This window comes from Lepisosteus oculatus, chromosome 26 (genome assembly GCF_040954835.1).
Source record: "Lepisosteus oculatus isolate fLepOcu1 chromosome 26, fLepOcu1.hap2, whole genome shotgun sequence".
NCBI lineage: Eukaryota > Metazoa > Chordata > Actinopteri > Semionotiformes > Lepisosteidae > Lepisosteus > Lepisosteus oculatus.
The window spans coordinates 5,634,516-5,661,220 of NC_090721.1; the positions used below are offsets into that span (position 1 = coordinate 5,634,516).

Below are 26,705 nucleotides of genomic sequence, written 5' to 3' on the forward strand. Positions count from 1 at the left end.
TGGCAGACAGAACCGAAACAGATACAAGCAGGGGCTGCAGGCATATGTAAATGTCTGAATTATACACATTGAAAGAACTCTCTTAAGTCCCCTTACTCAGGTACTGCATTGCTTCATATTCTATATTAACTACACAGCTATTTTTTCACATTCAGGATTGGATACATTTATTTCCCAAACTACACAGCTCATTAGAGAGGTGAACGTTTTCAGAAAAATAAAAAAAAGCTTGCTTCCTATGAATCTGGCTGCATTGCAAACACCATGTGGGACAAATGTGAAAGAGAAAACTGATGACTGAGCAGTCAGCGATTTCAACTAACTCCGTAACAACAAAAGCTTCCAAGTTTATTTGTAGAAACTGTAATTTTGATGCAGAATAAAGGCTACCGCGATCACTCATTTCTGAGTTTTTTTTTTAATTCCCCTTCTGCATTATCTGTTGAGACCAATGTGGATTTTTATATCATACTGGTTCTTATCCTTGTATTTAGGCTTCTTCAAAGCAGATGACTCAAAACCCTATCAATCTTGTTTGTCTACAACCCTTTACAAGAAAGGTTTCCAGGGGGCACATCCAGAGGGCCTCATGTTTTCATTAAATAGCAATTCACATCTATGAATCACCACCTCCACTCCCACTGGTCTCCGAACTAAACTAAATAAACAACACACTCTGCCAATAGGTCACCGCAGGAAATACTGGAGCTACTTTCTTCGTCACCATCACAGGAGGCTAGAAATCCATTTCAATTTTTGGCTTATGACTGTTTGGAAATCCCATTTAACTGAGGTGATAATGGTAGGGTATATCGACATAAACCCATTTTATAAGTCAAAGGGTGTATTGTTTACAACATCTACTGTACATTCTCAGGTCAAGTTCTAAAAATAAAGAATTTTCTTATTCAGCCCCAAGAACATAATGCTGCAATTCTTAACCTACTTGAAAGTGAAACACTTTGTAAATCTTAAATTGAATAATTTTTTAACAGTAGATAACGTTAAACCCAAATATCTGCAGAGGAACACACAGAAAGTTCCTTACCCCTAGATTTGTGCAGAGAGTAGCTTTAGAAATCTTTAGAAACAACATTTTGTATTTCTTTCATGCAGAAAACTCAAATACTAAAAAAAACACCACAATCCTTCCTTAGCTGATTGGTTTGAAGATACCTGTCATAGAAGTGCAAAAACATTGAATGCAGAAGAAAATAAAGAAATGCATTCTGGATCAGAGGAAATGGCAAAATATCCATCTTCACCTACTGATGAATGATATGGGTTTGTAAAGTTTCCAGTTGGACTATTCCCAAACAAATGAAACATTGTTACAATCAAATCATTCTACAATCCAAACAATCTAATGTGTGAACATGCTTGCATGTGTGGCTACCCGACTCATGAGGTGATTTAACACATTTGGGATGAATTTTGCCACTGACCACAACATCACCTGCCACTGTGAATCCTTTGGTAGCTATGGGCTCTTTTCGTCCTATAAAACACTCAATGAGCTATGGCCTTGTTTTCCATTTCTTGCCCGTATCAAACAGTTTAAAAATAATAACAGGTAGTTTTGCAAATATAGTACAGTTCTCAAAGAACAGGGTAATGCATTTTAAAACTGACTGGTACTTCTTTAACTGAAATAACCCGAACTGTTTAGGCAACAGCTTGTGAGCATGAGAGTCTTGAAAATTACATGACACAAAGACTAGCTGTTGAAAGAGCGGAAATAATTTATGTGCCTGTTCGGTGAAGTTCCACAATAAATTCTATAAATCTAGCATCTGTTTTGGTTCAGGGCTAACAATTGCAGTGCATTCGTTTAAATGCCATTAATGACCCACAAAATTAAGTTCCATCTCTTTTGGCTGCCTCCCTAAATAAAAGCATACTGTTGTTTACAAGTGTAATAAAAGTAAGCTAAAGCTCTTAACTAATGCCTTTAAACTGTGTTTGCTGTATGAGTTGCCAAACAGCAAACTTAAAGCAAAGAGCTAGCCTTGTGCGCTGGATTTGTGCCCAACCTTTAAACACTTATTTCATTACACAAGTGTTAAAGTGGGACAAAATCAAGTTAGACTGAAACTCTTGTTTGTCTCTTTACAAAGCCCTTTGCATTTATGCTATAAAACACAAACCATTAAGGGGAAACCTGTAAACATCTAAACGTTTAAAGATAAATTCAATATTTTTTTCTTGATGAGTGGGCGTGACAAAAAATGCATTTGAAAGTGCAAAGACATGGGGCTCACAGTGATTCAGACTACAGGAAGGTGTAAATTAATGAGAAGGACTAAAGCAGATACGAGGTGTAAAGGGAATAAGGGAACCATCAAGGACCCCATATAAAAATAAATCAATAAAATATTGAAAATGCTTCACAGACAGATGTGTCTATGATGAATTACAAGGTATTAAATGAAAAATGGCTCCTCAACACTCCTAAAGACATGCTTCCTGGAAACATAATGATTAAATTTCCTGCAGATACCATTCAAGCATTTTACAGTACACTCATGTATTCCCACTGAGTATGTGCCCTGCGTCCCACCCAGGGCGTACCCTGCCTTGAGCCCATTGCTTGGTGAGATAGTCTCTAGCTCCCCAGTGACCCTGAAATGGATGAAGCGGTTAGAAAATGGATGAACGGATTAAAGTTTTCCCATTCTTTCATGAGGAAAAACATCTCAAAATATGGCAGATAAAACAGCAAACAAACATAAGCCAAAATCACAGAAACAATATAATCAGAAAACATACAAAAACCAAGAAACTTAAAGCTACTTGATCTATACTTGACCTTTAACTGTTTTGGAAAAAGAATCTCACATTCTCGGCAACAATTAACCCTCAATTGAGTCAAATGTCAAAACTGATGACAGGAAGGACTGACTCCCAAGAATCACTTTTAGTGGTTACTCAGTAAAGCATGTCAGAAATACTGATTTAGTCATTTTCGTTTTACTATATCCACCCAATTTGGAAATGCTAACTGTTTCAGCTATGGGGCCTGTAGCTTTAGGGAACAAGAGGTGACCATAATGATTCTGGTGAGGGAGTACATTCACACAATGTCTAGGAGCTTTGGTGCAGGCCATCGTGGTTATAGCTGTGGTTTAAAAGAAAATAAAGCTCCAAATGAAAACAGCATCCTAGCTACCTGAAACTGGGACTTCACTGTCCACTGAAATTGAGAAGCAAAGGAAACGGTTTGCATATAATGTTTATGTAAATAAGTGTATTGCTGTGCTTGTATGTGGGTTTTACTCTTTGGTTTGGTAAGGAAGAAGGTAGCACAACAGGAAGATGAAAGCACAGCTAAGGTCTACAGTGACTTATAAAGGAATAGTAGCTGGACAGCTGCCAGTCCATTCTTAAAACACCTGGCACCAGAGCACCATCTAGCAGTTAGGAGGTGAGCTGGTCTCCCCATCCATATTCACCCTGCTGTGAACCATCTGCTCCATTTCCATACAGTAAATGAATTATATAATGATATATAAATAAGCATCATTTGACATGTTTTAATGGAAAGAGTGCTTCTGTGTCTTTCAATCACAAAATCACTTAATATTGGGAACAGGACCAGAAACCAAGATCCTCATATTAGATGAAGGATCAAGTCTATCCCTGTATTTTAATGTTGTTGCAGTGTGATACAAACATCGAGTTTCACATGAGCGTATCATATCAAAGGGAACTCAAACCACATGCTTCTACTACATTCAGGAACTCCTGAAGTAGGCTGTTCCAAAAATTATTTAGCGAAAATCTGTCAAACCTTTGTTTGAGTTGAGAGCCGAAAGTCAAGTTAATCGACTCTCATAATCTTGCGCTGCTCAGCCAAATGGCTTCATCTTAACTGAAAACCCATTTTTGACCCAAGCATGGTCATTGTTTGTAGGAGGGAAGAATTCTGAGAGTGCATAGTGCAAGTCGTGTAGGTTCAGTGCAGTGGTACTGCAAATATTCTCATTGACTGTAGAATTTCAGTCACCAAGTATAGGAAAAAAGCCAAAGTTCCTCTCATTCATAATTTCTTCTATGAATGAGATCCAAGACATTCAAAATTTCACATTTAATATTGTAGAAAGAAAAACATCACAACATCACAAGCACTGACATTTTCTTAATGGAACACTTATTCACAGTTTGGAAAGCTCTTGGGTCAGGCCATAGGGAGCCACCTAGTTAGCCACAGAATACAATTTTGAAAAATTTCCCTAGAATCTGTGTTCCTGAGCACAAGGAATATCCAGTCCTGCCAGGCTTCACTGCAGTGATAGATGAGTTAAGCAATTTATTAAACACTATAGTTTATATGAAGGGTTTTTGCTCTTGAACTAACCTCTTGTAAGGTAAAGAGCGAAAACCCTGTGTATAAAATATCGAAGACTGATCTCCCTCCGTTTCTCTGGCATGCAGTCAAATACTCTAAATAAGATTTAAATAGCTATAGCAAATATTCATGAGTATCCTATCGTTTTGGTCTACCATTTTCAACCTCAGTCATTCACCAGTGACGAAGAGATCATCTGCCATCTAACTCACTGGAAAACTCATTAACAGTCTCACTACCTCCAGCTGTCTGGATCAGGTTATGACCTGTCAGGCTTCAGTCAGTTATTGCGAATCTCTGCATTGAAATAATTGGCTGATACACCAGTTGAGGTCAAGTGAGAGAGCAACAACCCCAAACATCTTAATGCAGAAAACTGTGGCTTTTTCACAATCAAAGACGGTGGCTGGTGATCAGGTTACAGTTTGACAGGTCATAACATGTAGTGTAGGTACCAAAGGGAAGCAGCAACACCACTGGAACTTTGCAAATCTTTGCTTATAAAATATTTGAGCTGTCTTTCCCACCAAAGATTTGTTTTCCGCACAAAAAAAATAAACTGGCAGTATCTCTACCTTCGTAGAAACACAAATCAGGCAAAGAATCAGAGGTTGCAATTTAAGTGCTAGAACACCGAGCTGAAAGATACATTTAATAAAATAAATAGGGCAAAATAATGACTTTCATGTTTAAATATCAAAAGGTTCAGCCAGGGACAAAAAAAAAATGAACTCCTGGGAGAGATTTGCATCTTAAACAGAACTTTTCTTTGCAACAGAACTGTGCAGTGATTTTTTTTCAAGTGATGAATTTTCCACTGTTGAAAAACTAGAACACAATGAATCATTACTCATTAACAATTAGGTATATGGGATTCCAGTTCATGAAATTAATACCACGGGACAGAGGGCAGAATCTATGGAATGCTGTCATATTGGTAAAGGCTTATTTTCCATGGATGGCTTACTGTTGAGCTGGCGTGACAAGAAACAATCACTGCTGGAGAAATGTTGCAACATTAAAGCACACAAAGAGTACTTCATTACACTGGCAACTTTTAAATGAGGGAGCATTTAACTCTCAGTCTGATCCACAAGCTTAAGAGGCTGATTTGGAAAGCGAAAAAAAAAAACATTTGCATATAATTGTTATTATAAATAGACCAGCACAAAGAGTTTCACAAATGGAAGTCTGCCACAAAAATACTAATACTGCCAGACGTGAATGTGGTCCAACAAAAAACAAACAAACACCTTGTTAAAAGGATTTAACCATAAGAAATAAATGTCAAACTGTATACAATATGGCAACTGGGATATGCAGAAATTAACAGGAACTTTTCATCAAAAGAAGATCAAGATCAGGAAATCAGTGTTAAACATGTTAAGAAAAAAAATTTCTGCAGAAAGACTGCAGGTTCTTGTTTTGACAGCTGAAAGTAAGTCCAATAAGCAGACTATATCGTCTCAGCCAAAATGGCAGAAAGACAAAAAAAAAAGAATACGGACCCTGAACAGTCTATTTCAACAGAGGGATTCAGCTGACAACAAACATCTGACAATGTACAGTAGTTTGTACAGCGTTTTATATATTTTCTAAACATAAAAAGCAGAAGGTGGTTAAGGCACTGCAAATCCAAGGCTATGTCAAAGGGAATGAATTTGGTTGAGGGCCTTCGCACATTAGGAGGAACATGTGAACATGAAACTGGAGCCCGATTCACACATGGATAAGGGGAGTCAGACAGCGCCGGGCGAGGAGTCCGTCTTACCTTGATGTGTGCGAGGAGGAGGCAGTTGGAGTGCTCGTGCTCTGAGGCGATCTCGTAATCGGGAAGCTGGTCTGCCAGCTGCTGCACGAAGTGGGTGACCTCCTCGTGCCAGGGAACATTAGCCATGGTCAGGTTGCTGGCAGAGCTCTCTCCACAGTACGTCACTCCCTGGTCGCAGAGGGGGGAGAAGAAATCAAACAGATGTTAATGCTGCACGGGCAGGACCAGAAAAGATCGGCTTGAGAGGACAGGCTCACAGATGGGTTAAGAGACTTTTCCCAGGTGCCCCCTGACAAACGGTGATAGGCAAGGCCCGGTCGCCAGGCCGCAGGTGTCCCTTCAAAAACCTATCAGCTGCCACACAAAGCAGCTCAAACCAAGCTCTGGCACCAGACAGCGCAAGCTTGAGGACAGACGTCAAATTTAAAGAGTACAGGGGACATGGATTGTTAAAATAACGGGGGGGGGGACCTGTCGGCACTGCCCAAGGGCTTTTCTCACATGGCACCGGAGACCAATTTAGAAGAAGGTCTCATGCTTCCCCGGGGACAGGCTGGAATTCAGACTGACACCAGTTTTCTTGCTATCGACAGATATCACATCAAGATCAAGGCGCCAAGATGCCAGTCTCCATTAACATTCCCACTATTCACAAGGAAGGTTGCCGCCTGCAGTTCTGGCCTCTGCAACCTTTCTTCAACAAGGCTGGCTTGGGGAGGGATATTGCAGGCAATAGTGAACACAAAGAACTGCATGCTAAACTGACACCACTATGAAAACACGGACTGATGACAGTGCTTTTTTTTTCCCCAAACATCCATAGAACTTCTAAGAAAAAGATGCACGAGTGCAAATTTAGTAAGGCTCCGAAACAAATATTAGGACTGATAAAGTTGATATAACTCTTTTCTAAGTCAGATATGGATCTCATCAGCCTGCAAGAAATTTTCAAGGCATTTAGTGGCACTGAGTACACAGACCATTAACAAGAATCATGATACCCTGACACACCAGAAGAAAGGTATTATTTTTATTTGCTTAGCTCTTTAACAGGCTCTTATTCAGTCCGTAAAACACCCGACAAACTAAACTGACAGACTCTGAAATAAAAATCAATGAAACATTCTGTTTATTACCCACCAAAATTTACCTCTGGTACTTTTAATAAATAATCACCACCATTTCTGTTATTTTATGCAGAACCACACACAACCACTGGGATTGCGATTACAACAGTAACAAAGGCTAATGTACAGCACTACACACAGGGCTACATAATGTCCTCAAGCCTCAGTCTTGAGGTCTGAACTCACATAAAATATCCATCAGCTGAAGACAATGTAATCAAAAAGGAAATTAATACACTTGTGAGTGCTAATCTAAAAGATACTAATCTAAAAGATGTCATCTGTTCTGAGATGTGAGGCAAAACCAGTATGGAACTGTAGGCTTGCTTTTAATTTACATTTTGCTATAATCAGACCGAATTTATCTTTGGAATCTTGCCAATTACCACGGTTGTTTTATATTTAAGAACCTAGTTTTTATTTCAATTTGAACTAGCTTATCCTTTTTAATACATAAAGTTTGGAGTACACACTTCACATCACTTACAGTAAAGTTCTGCTCATAGTTATTTAAGCAGAAATTCTCCATCCCTTTTGTTCTTTTCTACTGCATCTCACCATACACCCAGTCCATTGTTCAATCACCATTCCATCATCATGCAATCTCTATTATACCTATACTTTAAATCAATCTTCAAATCTGCTGCCACAGCTCAACACATCAGTGTACTGGTGCACTTAAGCAGTGTGTGTACACATCTACATTTTCCTCAGATTGTGCTGGGTGAGAGAGTAGATGATGTTTAGGAAGGCTGTTTTCCTCCTGATGATGAGTGTAGGGTCTACTATCTCCAACTGTAGGGACGAGGCAACATTATTCACAACAAATAATGAACCTGTAATGCTAATGAGATGATATGCAGGTGCGTGACCTCAGCTGATGAATGGAATCAGTCATTTTCACCTGGAAGGAGACCTTTGGGCCCCTATAGATATAGACAGAAACAGAGACCATGGATCTAATGCACAAAAGTCACAAAAGCAGCTGCCTTGTCAACCTCACTCCCTTGTCAAGCCAAGAAGTGACAAGTAACAGTCCGCACAGAATACTTTTATAATTTAACAAGAATCTCTTATTCCGCCAATGCCAAGTATAACACATGAAGATCAATGAAAGCCAACAAATTGCTAACAGAAGGCTGAGCCAGTGACTCAGAATCCCAGAAGGGGATCTTGAAGTAAGTGGTCCCAGTGTGGATATTAACAAAGAAAGATGACAGTTTCTGCAAGGCTAGCGCTGCCCTCTGTGGTTTAATAGAAAATTCAGCAAGTCAATGCTTAAGAGAAGCTTTCCTTCAAGACAGCGTAACTGTTTCTCTGAACCTCCTTCAGCCTCAGATTACAGTGTGCATGCACCACTTGTTTTTAGATTCATTTTTAAAAATAACAAAATCACAATGGTTCATTAGGATCTTGAAATAGCAGGAGTGTAGAGTTCAGAAATTAATAACTACAAGGAAAAATTCATTAAAGAGCATCAGGCTGCTACCAAAATCTTGCAGCAAGGAGTATTGAAGCCCGCAGTCTCAAGCTGACAAATTGAAACCCTTTTCCCTGCCCTTTTGCAACTCTAACGGGAAGGACATTTAAAGGAGCCTGGTACCAGGAAAGCATTTGGGGGATATAATGAGCTTTGCGAGCATATAACCAATAGTCACGTGCTTTCAGTCCTATACCTTGATGAATGCAACCAGTCCCCTGACTCCCTCTTCTCAGCTGTGAACTGGTACCACATTAAAACCATTCTTTTGTAAACAAATCCAGCTTTTAAAATGGAGAGAACGGAGGAGCAAAAGGACAGAGCGAACAAAAAGCCCCAGAGTGATTCCCTGTTCCAAATCGTCATTCTGCTCACCCTGTTCCAACCGGGTAGACGAGGCGACGTGGACACCTCACATAGATTGCCATACCTGCAGATAATAACACTACAGGTGGCTGCGCATAATAAACACGGGACTAATGGAGGAAGAAGTTTGTTTCGTAGATGCAAAACCTAAAGACGAACAGATGTTGTGCAGAAATGTAATTGCTGGAAATATGAACTACAGGAGGAGCAGCTGCAAGGGGGTTGAGCACAACCGTAACTTATGGGCGCACACCATAAAGCATGTCAAGACTTGCAGAGGAGCTCATTATTTAAAACATAAATCAACAAACCCCCAGGCCATCAAGAGGGTCACTCTGATTTACACAGAATACTGATGTGGCGCCACACCAGGGAGTTCCAGCACTCCTCCACGGTCCACTCCATGTGGCATGCCTTTGGAGCTAATTTAATAATTCGCAAGCCCGACACAAGAGCCGCCTTTTAAATCAGAGGTAGGTTAGAATTAATAATATAGAGACTTTCAGATTAGATTTCTGGGGCCGTTGTAAAGGTTTCTGCATCCTGCCAACCCCCCCTGTTTTTAATACATTTCAAAAGTGAAAATTTGACTCATCCACAGCATTTACGGATTCTGAAGAAGAGTGGGTTTATCTTTCACAGGTTACGCACAAATCATGATTTACTACTGATTGAAAAAAAAAAAGAGCTGGACAAAGTTCAGCTGCATAAGCTTCGATGTTAATGGAGACAACAACAACCATCTTACACTTCTTGCATTCGTAGTTATGAGCGAGGATCGTAAAGAACCGCAGGAAACCAAAATGCAACCGATGATTGATCCCATTAGTAAAACCAGCAGGTTTCACGAATAAAAAGATGAACTCATTTTTTTCAATGAACTCAGGAAATTCTGAGGTTTTCTGACATACTCACACCGAATTAAGTCAGCTCCCTGCTGTTAACACTATGACTCAGAACGAGCCAGACAAAAACTAAATGGCTGAGTTTGAATACAACAAACAAATAAAAAAACAATGGCCTGTGACTGAAACCTCAGTCTGCCTAACGAGAAAAAAATGATTTGCCGGTTGAATTGAAAAAAGAAAAACTGTCCTTACAAACCAACCCATAAAATGACCCATAAGCAATTACGGAGACCAGGCATAAAAACTTTTTTAAAGTATGAATACCCAATACAGTAGGCTGTTATTTAAATGTTTATTTATTTTAGGTATTTCACAATCTTTCATTTTAGCTTGGAGAGACCACAATGAATTCAGAGGCTCTTGTAGTCTTTTCAAAGTGGGTGGTTATTGTTGCTAGGTTACAGCATGTCATACTTTTAAGTGTGCGCTGCTTTGAGTGCTTACTTTGAATGAAATGTGCCTTTCCCAATACATAGCACTATTGGCTGAGAATGATGTCATTACATTAAGTATCATGATTGCATTAAACAACAGCTTGATTCTCTCCTTTGCAGAAAAGAAATTAGCTAATACTGTAGATTGCAGGAGAGCACAAGACAAAGGACAAAGCACCTGAAGAATTAATTAACATGCTGTTTAAAGAGTAAAGCTTCTCTCTTTTTATAAACACCTAAAACTGCAATTCAAAAATGCAAAAATGAGCCTTGTGACTCTCCTTTTAGTGAAAAAAAGACCAGTGAATAAGAATCTTAAATATCTTATTATAAAGTTTATAATAATAAAAAATCTCTATTTTATTCTGCTCTGAAATGCAAACAAACTGTAGTACAGTAGCATGCACACAATGAACTTGTGAGTATTGTCATTATTTTAATTCCTCAAGTAACAGATCCAGGAGAGATGCAAATCAACAGAATTGGCAACTGAAAATGTGCAGCAGGGTGTTCTTAAGTTGGACAGATCCAACAGAACCAATTTAAGCATAAATGTCTGCTGACTCTTATATTATAATTAAAAAAAATATAAGTTTTAATTTAACCTGCATTTCAACTATAAAAATACAGATAACAGTATAAAGCACTGATAGGACTGAGGTTCTGAAGCACTGACAGGGGTTATGTTGAGTCAGTATTGCCAGTTTTGCTCAGAATATTGCTAATTCATCTCAAAATAAGATGAAGCCAAAGTCTGACCACAGGTGACTATTGTAGTGTACCAAGTTCAAACTTTGACAATAACAATAAAAAGCAAGTGAATCCTTTTGGTGAATTTTGGCTTATGCTTTGCTTATTTTTTTTTACTATAGTAAATATCCAGTGTGTCTCGGAATTAATATTCAGAGCCAGCTGTCTTTGAAAAGAAACTGCATAAGCAAAGAAGCAAGTCAAATACTGTAAGTGTCAAATAAAATTACATATATCTGTCTCATTCTTAATGTACAACGAGTTCAAGAAGTTGCTATGCAACAGTTTTTCAATGGGAATTAGAATTTATGTTGCAGAACAAAAAACACAGAACATGGGCAGACCTAAGTACTATATTTTCCAACACTGCCTTGCTTAAACGTCTAGTCTTATCCAAGCTTATGATACAATATTCAGCTTAAATAAAGCCATGCGAGAGTGAAACTGCTCTGCTCTATGAGACTTAGTATGCAATATGGTGCTATTACTGATGGACATTTACTTGACAGACATTTTGCAAAATATATATATACACAAATACAGATACATAGATATTACAGAAACCTTTTCTACATATTGATGAATGGTACATAAATTAGCTTGGAACTTAACATGGAACCAGTTCTCAGTTTCTGATATTCAGGGGTTTCAGGAAAAATTTCTCAGAAGCCAAGATTATCTAAGGAAAGGCACGTGATACTCTTAGACAGAAGTATGGTAATATTCCATTAAATTACTTTTACTGAATAAAGAAAGAAAATCAAAGAATAACAATAAAAAAATACAACTGAAAAATGTTAAGGCAGCTCAGTATCCTTTTATTCTAAGACAGAAATTCAGGCTTAGTGTCTACTTGGATCAATAACAACAGGAAAGCACAGTGACTAATACCGCCTAAAGAGTTTAGACTCATATCAACAACAAAACTTAAAGGTATGACACTCTGTTTATTTTTATGAACTCTGAGTCGAAAACAAATCTATTCATAATTCTGTTACAGCCAAGAAAATATAAAAAATACAAATGCAATTATTCTCATTACTATCTTAAAGGGAGAACTGAAAATGAAAATGTACTTCTGTAACGACAGGCTGTCATATTACTGAGGTTATATTTCACAGGTAACTATCAAAAATGCACTTTTTAGCTTTAGTATTAATTCAGTAATGGGAGCAGTCTTTTAAACTCCTCTATTCTGATGGTCACAATGGTCTGTACTGCACTGTACTGTTGTCGTCATTCAGTAAGGACACTGCAGGTGGTTTACAGTGCAATGTACAGCCCAGCATTGACGTTAGACTCTTTAAGACACTTTCTTTGGTTGTGCCCTCTGATTCAAATTATAATATTTGTTAAACATCACAGATTATTATAATGTTTGAATTCTTCCCAATGAAAGAGAACCCAGTACACTGATAATCAGCCTTGTGCTGCCTTAGTTCATTTGCCTCCCAATAGCCCCTTTGCAAACTGACAGCAGTCCAGCATATTAACCTCTCCAGGTGCGGTTAGTTCATTAGAGTGTTTAAGTTTACACTGCAAAAAAAAACAAAAAAAATACATGTTTCTAAATAAAAAAGAAGAGCATCAAATACTAAATGTCCACAATACATAACAAGTGGTCTAGTGGTCTTGCTTTAGGGGATTTGCATGTTTCAAGCCTACAGAGAGGAGATTCAATAAAACTGATGATAACGCCAAAGGCACCAGCTCTGTGGGTGCTGCGTCTGCTAAAGCACCCCAAGAATTTTGACCATATTATTGTGAGAGCAGGGGCGAATTAATTTTTACTTCGTACATGTTTGTGAGAATACTGCAGGATCACACATTCAGAATGTTGAATAACTATTATGTCAGGGACTCCACAGTAACCTTATTATTATCATTAGCATTATTATAACTAATTAACAGACAGTTAATTGTGACTCATTTGATTGATCGTTTAATGACTTATCAGTCAATCATGCCAACTGACATCTCATGTCAAAAAGTGTCTGTGCAGGATAGACTCTGCCAACATTAGCAGGAGCTATGAGTTAGGAAAAAATATTTCGTTGTGGGGGGGGGGGGGGATTATTTGATAAAGTTAATACGTTTAAAGACAAGCACCCCCAATAAAAGTTGTTAAAAGTTTGCACCTGTGTCTGAACCTATTACAGACTCATGCATAAAACAGAATCTGACATTTTCAACTGACATTTGCCGCCAGAGACCTACCTTCACCTCTATGAAGTCAGGTTTTCCCAGAGCTACCAGCTCTGCGTAGGCCTTGAGCTCATCCACATTCCAGGCTTTCACCAGTGTAAGTCTGTACACTGTGCGTTGTTGCTAGACAGCAAGAGAAAAAAGCGGATACCAATCAATACACTCATTGTTACATGAAGTTCATTTCCAGAAATTACAGATATAAAGCAGAAAATTCCTAAAATCAGTACTGTAGATCAAGCTGCATACTCACTTTATTATGTGTTCTCAATACAATGTGGTTTATTGTGAGGTCATTTTAGTGCTGGGCAGCAGCACAGTGATGCAAAACCCTGCACTGTGAGGTCTGCACATTCTCAGACTGTGAGAGCGCATTTTAAAAGACCAAAAAGCTTCATTAAGCCAATAACCACAATGATTCATTTGGGCAGATTTCTCAAACAGTGTGAAGCAAAGAGAAAAACCTCATTACCACACAGTCTCATTCAATAAATAATGTGCCAAGCCTTCCCTTTCTGGGCTCAAATACCTGTATTTACAGTTGTCTCTTCAGCTGAAGCACCTTTTTAAAACATGTGGCTTTCTCAGCTGCAATCGCTATTGATCAGTTTCCAGTTTGCCTCTTCGGCTGAACCCTGTACTTCCAACCTTTCAGTCCAGAACTCAGGAACACTTAATTCTATTCCCCGGGAGATCAAAGTCAGCAAGTGGCAATAACAAAAATTGTGTTAAACCCTCTCAACTTACAGAACAGTAAGAGAGATGAGAGATCACTTTATTAGCCCTATACAATTGCTTGCATTAGGAATTCATCTTTCCGCATACCCCAGCTTGCTCTCCATGAGACACAGACACACAGACGGGGAGAGAAGCTTGGGGTCAGAGCGCAGGGTCAGCCATTGTACGGCGCCCCTGGAGCAGCTGGGGAGTAGGATTCCTCTGCCGGCCGCGGGATTTGAACCGGCAACCTTCCAGCCACAGGCGCAGATGCCACAGTGCCACCGCACCACAGTTTTTATAGTTAATGTTAAAAAAGGTAAAAAGACAAGTGCTATCATCTAGCATTAAGCAGTAAAGAGTTAATTTCATTCTACATCACAATATTCAACATACACTACTCAAGTAGAAGGCCCTTATGCATACTCTCTAAACAGATTCAAAGAGAACAAAAGCTTAACAAAATGTTTTATAGAAGAAAACAGGGAATAGTTATAAAAATATTTCTGAGTAGCACTGTGTACATAAGTACAAAACAACTGCTAGAGACCTAGCATTTAGAAAGCGAATATTAAAAAAACATCCATGATGTGGTATCATGTTTGGTTTACATTAGTTTGTACTATAATCTAAACCAGAAAATGAACTTAAGTGCACCATTTTGCAAAGAATTGTGATATTAATCCATCCAGGTACTTTCTAACCACTTTATCCAATACAGGGTCATGGGGAGTACAAACCTATCCCAGAATGAAATGGGTAGAAATTGGGATTCATCCTGTGCCCTTGACCACAGGCAGACACACTCACAGCAGGGCCAATTTTCCAACCAGCCAATTAAACTACTAGTCTGCCTTTGGACTTTGTAAAGATACCCATGAGAACACGGGGAGAATATATAAAGTTTATGTATTTGCATAACATTTGTCTGCAAGACCAGCATCTTGTGTGCATGTCTATTTGGCTGGATGAAACTGAGAGACTGAGCACAGACATCTAACGCTGTTGATTTAATTCCAAAGGGTGCTGATTCACGCCCATCCTCCTGCAAAATAATAAAGAAAAAAACACCCAACTATTTGCTGATCTTGTCTTCATAAGCCAAGTACTGCTGTCTTTGCTTGTTCCCAGACTGTAACACTTAGCTGCTCCCGAGATTCAGACTCAAGAAGGGGCCCTGCGGAGGAACACATTCTCACCAGATGAGCAACTAACTCTGTGTGCTACCTCCTTCCTAATTCTCTCCAACGCTTGTGTTGGAGAGAAAGAAGGACGTATGACAGGGTAGAAAGCCTTGAAGATGGCTAACCTGAATCTCAGGAGGGATTTCAAGTCACCCAAAGCCAAACAAAGACATGGCCACCCATGAAAAAATCTAGAAGCACTATTAAAAATGTCCTTCTCCCAGAAGAAGAAATCAAAATCAATAAGTACAACTGCAACAAATGTGACAAGACAGCTAACTCATTTAGCCATCTCCATCAATGTGGCAGCAGGTCCCCAACTCTCATTTGCAATGCTGATCAATGAGACCAGCAAACAGGCTAGCACACTAAGTAAGCCCAGCAAGGTCATGATACATACTATTTATGTTACTACAAATTTATGCTTTGTGGCATCATCCGTTCTGTGATAGACCTATACAGTATGTTATTCTAACTGTTCCATGCATTAATGGGAAACTGTGACAAAATATAGAATTCCACATCCTTTTATGATTCTCTGGCTTCTGCCAGTACAGTACACTGCAAATACAGAATTTGTCCTGTCTGTTCTTAAAGGATGCTGCACAGCAGCACAATACAAGTGGCCAAAGCATATTATCAGCTTTCTGATATCAGTAACAGAAGCAGCAGCCTTCAAATGTGGTAGAATTTAGGTAGGAGTACATTCACCACAAAGAACATTCCAGGTAACCCTCAGAATAAAAGGAACAGATTACATTCTGTAGTGCTACAAGCATTGCAACTACTTGATGGATAACTAGCCTGATGTGGTGGGAGGCGAGACTTTGAGCAGCATCTTTATTTTAATCGAACAGTTGTGGTCCATCAATCCCAGACTCCTGAGCTGGAACAAACAGACTGTGCAGTTATCCCCCACAACGCGGTGTGACTCACTGGCAGGATGTAAATGAAACGCTTGGTGGAAGTGACTGCAGGCTAAGAGACACATTTCTTAGTCGCGCAGGTGAAGGCTTACGTTTGAGGGGGGGGAGATTAACGCTGAGAACTGGGTCCTGCCATGTCACTGGTGTGTGCTCACAGCAGGGCTATTAGCGTCACCCCACGCTGGCCCGTGAAAGCGTCTGCCGGTGATTAGGTGCGCGAGAGGTGCATTCAGGCTTTCTAAATATACCGAAACCTTTTGTCGGGCAGAGTGAATGCTCCCTGAACCAATCTGCTGCTTCTAAAAAAAAAAACAACTAAATAAAGACCCATTCGAAGAAAAGAGGATGCGAGAAAGAGAGTTTATTAGTTCGATACCGGGAGTCCTGTCTGAAACATTCTGATGCCTGCCATTTCACACTAGAGAACAAGGTGCTTTGAGCCAGGAATCAATGGGACAGTAACCAGTAAGAGAAAAGAAAGAATGCAGAAGCTGAAGAAACATTGATCGTGGTTAATTTGACTTTCTATGTCAAACATCTCTGTACTGTATCTCAGATCATTACATTGGGTGCTTAACCGAGATGTTAAGAGCAAATAAGAGACTGAAGCCACCATTGACAAACAATGAAAACAGATTTAAACTCCCTTTAAACTCTCTCAACATTGGATACAGTAGTTCCATCATGTAGAGTCACCCATAAAGTACAATAAGCAATCCTTTTCCTTTAAATTGTTCTCAAATGTTTAGTGGTTACAAAATACAGAAATGTGCACCTGGAAAACAACATTGACAGAAATATTCTTGCAGATGCTGGAAAAACAGTCTGCTCACAGGGGCATCAACCCCAAATATAAGAGATGAAACACAGCCTAATTAGTGCAAATTTATTTTCTCACAATCTGTCACATAACAGAAATTAAACTGGGGAAGAAAAGGACGCAGGCAAATGGTCACAACAGTGCATCTCTCCATGTAGAGCCCGATCCAATTAAAACGACCTCATAGGCTACAGCAAAATCCAGAAAGCAAGAGAAAACCACAGGAATTACAAAGTTACATTCTCGGCACCAAGTTATGGATGCAAATTAAACTAAAATAGGAAGGAAGAATGATCAAAAAGGAAGAGGGAGGACAAGATAGGGGATGCTTGGAAACCAGAAAACCTCTTGCTGACATCCCAGCAGGACTCAGCTAAGAAAACGGCAGGATTCTGCATCGCAGATAAATCAAGGGCACACTTAATATGTAGAAGAGCCTCTGAAGAATACTAAAATGATGCTTCTAACGGCGGTGGTGGGTGGGGGACACACAGTGTAACAACTTCGAAACAAACATAAGCAGGAGCTCAGATGCTCAAAATAATCACTACGTTACAAACACATAACAAGTGACATTTAGCCACTGCCCTGACAAAAATGTTTGATGAGCAGGTCACAGTACACAGTATTCTGACATAAAATCCAATGCCCGTCTCTGAAAGACAGAAGACCATAATTCTTCATCACATAATGGAGATAAAAAACGATAACTATGGCCAACATATGCTTGAAACTTATGGACCCAACCTTCATAAAATTGTATTTAACGATTTACTATTGCAGTAATAAAGAACGAATATATGCTTACTCAAATATCCTGGACTGCTTCTTCACTGATCCTCGACTACTGCCTTGACAGTCACACCTGATTCCTAGGGGCATTTATGGACATATGACAAGAAAAGCAGTACAGCTCATTTCACCACTCCCTCTCCCAGGAATTTTGACAAAAATCCTCAAGCATCTCTCTGTATTAACTTTAGCAGAACTAAATTCAATGCAAATGTTTCCGACACCTGCGTTCTCAAGGCCCTGATACTAAATTTCAAGACAACATGAGATGAATCAAATCCCAGATAAAGCATGTCCACTTACATTTCTAATGGAATCCTCACTTCGAGAAGTACAAGGTAGCTGGGTAACAGATCGTGACCCTCCAAAGCTGGAGGCATGAAGCTCTGATCTGGCATTTCCAGCCTCCACTGTCCGCCTATCCACATGGGAGGCAAGCAGTGAGGTGCTCAGACAGCCCCAGGTGCACTGGACATCTTGAGCTTGCGAAGTCACCACTGGAAACTGCCCCCCCCCGCCATCAGACTCCAGGAATTTATTAACCACTCCCCCCCACTTCCCAAAAGTGAGCAGCCGCCATCAGAACAAAAATGTCTGTACCCATCATTTTGAGTTATGCCCTCCCTAAGAAAACTGCCTGCACCTTCTGTAGCTCCACCAACTTTGCCCTCAGTTGCGCGTTTAGCATTGAAGCTCTTTCCCCAGGGGAGGCTGGCTGTTAATTTCAAGTGCAGAAATAAACTGCTGAGGCTCTGGCGGGCACAGGCCAGGCTGGGCTCCTCCTCATTTCTTTCATGCTCCTGACTGAGCTTTCTGTTCCTCTGCAGTTCCTCCCTCCTCAAACATATTTGGCGATCTAGCTTGGGAAGCCCAGGCAACTGACACATCAGACAAGAGTTCTTGCTCATTTAAAAACCAACACAAACGACACACATTCACTGGTGCACTTAACAGGCCTTTGAATTATCAGTACAACTTTAGATAGAGCCAACAATAAAAGTGCAGCTTGTTATCTGTACTTCATTAATGCCTATTTTAGTCTGTCCATTGATAAGCCTTTGTCACCCAAAAACAGTCTCCGTTGAGTTTTGCCTTTTTTTCCCCAAAAAGTCATGAAAACAAAGGGTGGAAATGTGGGCTCCTCTGTGCCAGTCCAGTCTGAGAGTAAAACAGACTTCAATATATTAATCATCAGCCGGGACTGCCCGCAGAGACAACATGCTTCAGGAAGCTCACAGAAAGCAGAGGGGTGTTGGAGTTAATTGGCGAATGGATTAGTGATGGTAATCAGGAAGCAGAAAATATCTTACTGCTTTCTGCTCTGCACGCAGCAATTATAGCTTCTTCTCTTTTTTATTAATTTCTTTAACTGGAACACATACAAGAAAACCTAGTCCGACTAACCTTAAACAGTGCCTGCGTAGGTATACAGTACATGGGTGACTTCCAAAATGCATTGACACGCACAAAATAACCATTTTGCTTCTGAAGAGCCATTTAAGGTCAGAAGCCTTCAATCCCAGCTTTGAACAGCTATATGAGCGACTTTAACAGGACAAAAAATGCTGAGAAATGATGGGCTTTAAAGGGGTGTTTCAAATTATTTGTAGTCTGCCTTTACTTTTCATAAAACACCTGTTAATCAGCTTTAGCACTGAGTCCACAAAGGAAGAAGGTGGGGAAAGCTGAAGGTAGTTAATGAAACAAAATCGCTGATTATTACCATGCAGAATCTTAAATGGCAAAGTGAACATTTATGGCAAATAGCAGTACACAGAACACTGGAGGTTTCTCTGTGGATAAGAATATAATGTTATTTTCTAAATTTTTTCCCCAATGCTATAAGTAAACATACTAATATACACTCCCTCTTCAGAACTGCATGCATTTATATTTCTCCACGAGTGCCTTTTTCATTTGTCCAATCAATCAAAATCAATCAAATCCAAAGTTCAAAATTCAATCAAAATGGAGAAATTCAATGCAGAAGATTGGCTCATAAATAAAGCATGGCTCTATCTGCAGAACACACCAAGTGCCACTTAATAGCTCAAGCCATATTTTAATTATGAGAAGAGAAATGTCTCACAGGAGTGAGAGGCAGAGAATGCCCCCGAGCTATGTCCTGTGCTGGGATTTCTAGCACCTTAGATTTCATCATATTTCTGTTTCTCTGTCAAATGAAAGAGTATATATATAAAAAAAAACATCTATTAATTAGATCCAAATCACCTGAATTTCTCTTCATTTACTTAATATGGCTCATAATGATAGATCATAGGACTGCTGAATCTCTGATTTGTTTAACTGGTTATTCATAGGATACAACATTTTTCCATTCACCTGTCTTTTAATCACTCTGACCAACATTCAGGGATTTCAGCCTTAGAAGTGAAAGATTAATGATTATAAATGACAAAACATTATCTACAGTTTTGTTTAGCAGATTCCCTGAAGTCCTTGGGCCAAAGCACAGTTTTGCACCACTTCATGAGAGAGGATTAATAACCACTGAAACATATACATTTAGTTTCTGAGATAATTAATTCAAGGACTCACGAGACAGTGCTGGATAGTATTAAAAAAATCAGGAAAACAATGTACGCTAATCTACAGATCATTAAAGGTCATCAAAACATCCTATGTTGTGTAGCCTTAGAATTAACAAGTTCACAGACTACATTCTCTTCATGACTCGAGGAATTTGTGATAATGAAGTATGTAAAATATTCCAGTCTCTGTCAACAACAAGCAACAACAACTCCATCAATAATGAGGTCCCAATTTAAAGATAAACCCCACCAAGAAAAAATTAATCCAAACTGTTTTTTTGAAGAAGAAAGTTAATGAAGTAAACTGAGAAAGTCTACACTTCGGAGACTAATATTAACTGACAAGAAACTCCACAGTGTTAGAAAAAGAGTTCAAGCAAGCCTCTGTAAACGTTTCTTAAAAATGTCTGTATCATTCTATACAGAAATAATGTAAGCCTGGTCAATATACAATATAATCTTCTGGCACTTAATTATGACAAAGACTACAGAATATGTTGTTACAACCTCTGCGCACTTCGAGAGACCAATCCCCTGTCACATTTTTCCTTGGGTTCATTAGAAACAGAATTCTAGCAAACATTCTGCAGCTGATATGACATAAATCATAAGCAAATAATTTTCAACTGTTGCATTTGATGGCCAAGACTACTACATTCTCGTGTACTGTATGTCACTTCCCCTACCATTTTAATAATTTCACACTGCTGAGTCAGTTACCTGTAAGAGCCTGCTTAAATTGCTTCTTTTTTCCATACTAAATTACAGGCTGATGACTAGTAATTGCATTCATCCATGCAGCACACAGAGAAAGTGGAAGTCTCTTCCATTACTGCTCAAATAGCAATGACTTGAGCGAACTACTAAGAGTCTGAATTCATTTACTTGGTGACTCACACACACGCAAAAATGGATTTTGCAGCTGCAGGCAGATACTGAGAAAGACACCTCTTAGACCACAAAATATGAAAAAGCAATATATTGACACTGGCGTTGTATAATCCGCTATTAATATAACCTCTCGACCTCATTACAGGCTTAATAAATAGTTATACCAGACAAAAGATTCACTTTTATATTAAAGTTATTAACAACTGGCTTACTGACGTTCTCATTATAATCAATAAAGGTTATTAATTCTACCCTAGTTTCCATCCTTTTTTGTATTAAAATAGAAATCTGTATTTACATAAGCTCTACTTTCGCAGTTTGCCTGTCCACAGCATGAATGCTGTCTCTCACTAAAAAACAGCTTATTCTTGGGAGGAAAACATGAATCAAGAATTCCTAAGGGGGAGGTGGGTATTGTAGTATATCTGTAATGCCACTCAAGCATAAGGGAAGGAAAACATGTTGTACAGCTTGCACAGCTCTGCACTTGAAAGAGTAGCTTGCATCTGTTTATTTCTGAGGAGTCAGTCTGGAGTCCTAATACACATATAACCCTGCGGAATAGTGCATTCAAGGCAGGCTGGTTCAGATGAATGGAACTAAAAACACCTGAACCAAAGGCAGCCCTTCCAGTTAATATTTCCCAACAGCGACATGCTATAAATGGATTACTCCTAGTGCAACTTTATGCTGCTGCATGCTGACTGCAAGTTCCTTCAGTTTGCCATGAGCTACCCTCCTGTATGTGCGTATTCCATCTTCCACCTCAAAATAAGCCTGCTTTTCAATCCAGCCACTAATGACACAGTGCTAGGCTGGAGTGTACTTCAGAGCATCTCGGCGAAAATTAATTTAAAAGCACACAAGCATCATGCAAATGATCATTGACTCTGAATGATTCCCAGTGCAAGAATCAGACTATTTCTCATCACTGGAGCTTGGCATTCCTAAAGCTTTAAATTGCAGCACATGCAGAGAAAAAACCTGGCAGATTTCTGTTTAGTAAAGCATAGTCAAATTTGGAACTTTGTAGAAAAAAAACAGCAGGGATTATTAATTTTTCCTGTTAATAATAATAATTCTGCAAGAAATCACAATGCTTAAGTGAAAGATGAGTTTCTTTGAGAGCTTTTTTCACTTTTAGTCTATCGAAGAGGGAAGGTGGTCTTTAAAAAAAAAAGGACAGCAGAACAATTTCTAGCAAATGTATTTAAATATTGACCTGAGCTGAATTAAAACACAAAGGTACACTCAGAAGAGAATGAACATGTGCAAATTACAGAAGATAAAAGGCAGTATTTCACTAGCATTAACAATCCTAAAGACTGCTCTTACCAAGTTTGCAACAGTAGGATTTCCAAAGCATTCTCGAGGAAAGAATGCAAATAATCTTTTAATAACAGCTATACAAATATTAACCTCATTATGGTACAATCAGAAAAAGCAGAATCCAGAAGTGAATTGCTGCTAAAAAAATTAATTTAAGCTTTATAGATCACAGTACTACGTCTGGGATATCCCAGTTTCTTTTACCATCTGTTCTGATTAGTAAAGCACAAAGCCCATCAGATTTTTTGTGATCAAAGAAAGGAAAAACAAGTGAGACTATGTGCCTCACGTCCAAGAACAGAACTCACCAAGCAAAGAGCATCAACGTCTTCTTTTAGGTAACTGTAGGAAAGTCTTGCTAACAACAGACTAATATTTGAGATACAAAGAGCTGACCCTGCTCTGCTCAATACCATTGAGGTAGACTGTATAGAAAAACACCAATAAATTTCCAACTAAACCACGCAACTAATTCAGACTCCACAGTGAAGTGACGAACTAGAGTCACAGAAGGAAATTAAGAGCAGTCATGTTTAGTTCTGAAAATAGAACACAGAAAAGGTGGCAGTCTAAAAACTGTGTTGCTGCAACCAGTTCCTTATTATCAAAAACTGAGGTAATGATTCCTAGATCCATAACGTACGAGCAACGAAGCCGGGACAATGGGCTAAATGGCTTCCTTTCATTCTGTAATGCTTATTATAATAACTCTAAAAATAGACAAATACAAAAGAATCTAGATAAGACAATCTGAAACACAAAGACTTCTCCAACACCTACAGTTCTGGTCAGACAGGAATTAGCTGGTTGTTAATTGCCTAATTCCTTGCATTGCTGAATCCGGTTGGCAAGCAATTGGTTACCGGAAAACTTCTAGTTTCCTATATTCTTCACATAAGTCCCTTATAAATCCCTTATAAAGGTGTGTATTACTGATTACTGATTGAACATGTTGATTCAGGATAAAACTGTGAAATCAGGCAAACATTATTTTAAAATGTAATCTTATTACACAACAAATGTTCCACTATATTCGCAATGTTGAAAAAATAGCCACGTTTTATTAAGATAGGAAACTGGGAATATTCTGCATCTTTGGCTGGAACTGACATGTTTGGGATTTACTGGCAATCAGTGTACTTGCACTCTGTTATCTCTTATTCAAATTAGGTCTCACTAATCATTTGATCAACCTTTAAGAGCTAATTATTGTTTGAATTCAAACCGTAAGCCTAATAAAAAACAGACCGATAGTATTAATTTTAAATCCCTCATCTTCCTGACCTCAACCTGAATCATTCTGTGACGATACATTTGCTTTCTGAAAGCAATAATCTTCGAATCAGGCAGCTGAAGCCAAGTATCCAATGCCCACAGACCTGAGAATGGCTTTTCATCTGCCCATTTTACTTAATGGTGTCAAACAGGACAAAAGTTTATTCCGGTTAATAAATAAGATTTTCAAAACACCTGTCAAATTATGTTCAGGTTGTGTCCTTTACTCCATAAAGTTAATCATGGGTAAAAAGGACACAATCAGGTTTCTGCTAATGTACAATTTTAACAATCAGTGGCAGCCAAAAGATTTAGAAACCTCTTTGGAAGGTGATTCATAGATTTCCCAATAACTAACCTTAGAAATAACTATATGTGACTTCTGGCAATTCTTTATTCATCCATCAAGTACACTCTATAGTGGGTCATCACAAGTTATTTGTAAAGTCTAGAGGTATGCACAAGGTCAGGAGAAATGAAGTGCTTATTTCCATGTCTTGATGTGATTAACAGCATATCTACAATTTTGTTTTGATGACCTTAGAAGTGATGTTGCTTCATTCCCCTAGTATTGACAACAAAGTAGAACGGCCCTTGGAAATCACTACTTTTTTAATCACAGCAAGTAATAAACAGCTGAACTGCAGGTATAAATCAGCCAAAAGGTAGGAAGGAAGAGGAATCAGGAGAAGACGAGACATCACTGAGCCTTCTGAAGCTTCTTCCTAATTTGTCTTGAAGTACACTCAGCACTAGCTTTAGTGCTCATCAATCCTGGTTTATTAATCTGGCATTATGGATTCAGGACACGGCTCTGCCTGAGAATACAGTGCAGAAGCCACCTGTACTTTAAAGCCTTACACAGTATCCTATACTAATAACACAAAAAAGTATTTATTGAGCAGGCAATTCTCAAAAACACTTCCCAGCCAACAAAGTCACCTCTACTCACACTTACTGTATGTGATTAAAGGTTATGTAGACATACTCAAGGTATGAAATCTGGGGAGACTATTTGAAAGGAGGTTTAGAAATATGTTTACCTTTTAAACCAAGTCAAGCTGAAAATAATAAATATTAATAAAACCCTACCGTGAAAAATTCAGTAGCAATATTAGAGAAGCAACGATCATAGAGCAAGACTGATATGTACGCAGTACAAAACTAATCAGCTCGGAGGCTCAAGCCTGTAGCAGAGTCCCTACAAAGACCCAGGACAATTACAGCTCTACTGCTGCCATCAGTGTCCCGACCCTGCTAGGTCTCCTCTCTTTGCACATGCAGGATGAGACCGCTGGATTTTGAAAGTTAACCCAGTGTTTTAATTCTTTTTAACGGGGAATCACAAATTTAATGGAGGACCTGATTGAACTTGTACCCTTGTCCATCATACAACATCACAACACGCAGCCTCGCAATGTTTTTTTTAAGTAGTCTCGCACCACTGGGGTCCGATTGTGGAGTTTGCACGATCTCTCCGTGATTGCATGAGTTTCCTCCCACAGTCCAAAAATGTACTGGTAGCTTCTGGGAAAACCGACTCTGGTGTGAGTGTGTGCATGGTAGTGTCTGTGTCTGCCCTACACTGGACTGGACTGGTGTCCCATTCATGCTGTACTCCGTCTTGTGCCTGTTGCAACGGCAACAGCTCCTTAGCAACCCTGAATTGGATGAAGATGTAAGAAAACAGATGAATGGATGGATGTTTTACAGTATTCAAACTTATTGACGGGCCATTTTAACCACTTCATAAATTGCTGGCCTTCTTACCTTCTCTCCCAGTGCTTTCAAACTGTCTTGGAAACGCTGCCAGAAATCCTTGAAGAGTGGGCGGTCGATCTTTTTCAGGCTGTCTTTGGTGCTAGCGTCCACGCTGACATACAGCTGTGTTACAGGCTCAAGGCTCCTGTTGGACAGACGAGTATGAGGGAGGGACGATTTATTAGGCAGCCTGTCTTTTCTGTAGCCTTCATTTACACCTTGGGCTGGGAGCGCTGCCAAAAAGCCCCAACTCAGGCTCTTTAACATGTAAACGAGAAAAACTTAAGTGAATTGCTATCAATTCCTGAGCAGCCTGAACTGAACTGAACTGAACTTTGCAGAGAAACGTTCGGAAAAAAAGTCGTGTAAAGGCTGTGGCACAGTTCCACTCTTTCCCACAAGTGTCTTCAGGTCGCTGACTTTCAAAGTTACCGAGAAAGTTTAACACCTTCACCTGGTAGCCTTCATCATCTGGTTTAAATGAGCTACCCGACGAAAATCTGCAGACGAAAGATGGGGAATGTGCAAAATATACAGTCAGATAATCCAGCAGGAAATGAGTTGCACGAAACGGAACAAAAATCAAGCCAACTAGTACATTAGTGCATAAATTCAATTTTACTGTGACTGCACAACTGACAGAATCATATTCTCACATCCTGCAGGTTTTACATCAGGGATGCAGGTCTGAATTCAGAGATTAGCATTCTGCAGGAGCATTATGACAACCTGATAACCAGCCCCAAACCACAGAACCTGATGCCAGGCCAATAAAGTTATTTTATAGCACCTGGTGTTTTGTTTAAATGCGGTTAACATAATCAAGATTGATACAATCAGTTTTCGGTATTGCTATTTTAATGAGTTCTGGAAAGAACTGTTGCATACAAGCAGTAAATTCTAGCAAAACTTTGTCAAACAAACGCTCTATCAGAAAAGACTGTTTTTCTATTGTAAGATTTTAAGTGCTGGTATAGCAATTTAGGCTTAATATTAATCGCCTTCTGACGGGCAAGCTGGGTAGATCTAAGTCAACTAGTATCAGGGAAAACAGAGTAAGGAGAGCGTT

The 26,705-nt window shown here is 39.1% G+C and overlaps 1 protein-coding gene across 1 annotated transcript in view; it reads right to left on the reverse strand.

The window, feature by feature from the left end:
• Nucleotides 1-26,705, reverse strand: part of tyw1 (tRNA-yW synthesizing protein 1 homolog (S. cerevisiae)) — a 66,666-nt gene that overhangs the window by 3,790 nt on the left and 36,171 nt on the right. The window contains exons 13-15 of the mRNA XM_006641020.3: nt 25,646-25,781; nt 13,402-13,512; nt 6,120-6,287 (exon numbers count right to left, since the gene is read on the reverse strand). Coding sequence (XP_006641083.2) covers nt 6,120-6,287; nt 13,402-13,512; nt 25,646-25,781 — 415 coding nt within the window. The remainder of the gene's footprint in view (nt 1-6,119; nt 6,288-13,401; nt 13,513-25,645; nt 25,782-26,705) is intronic.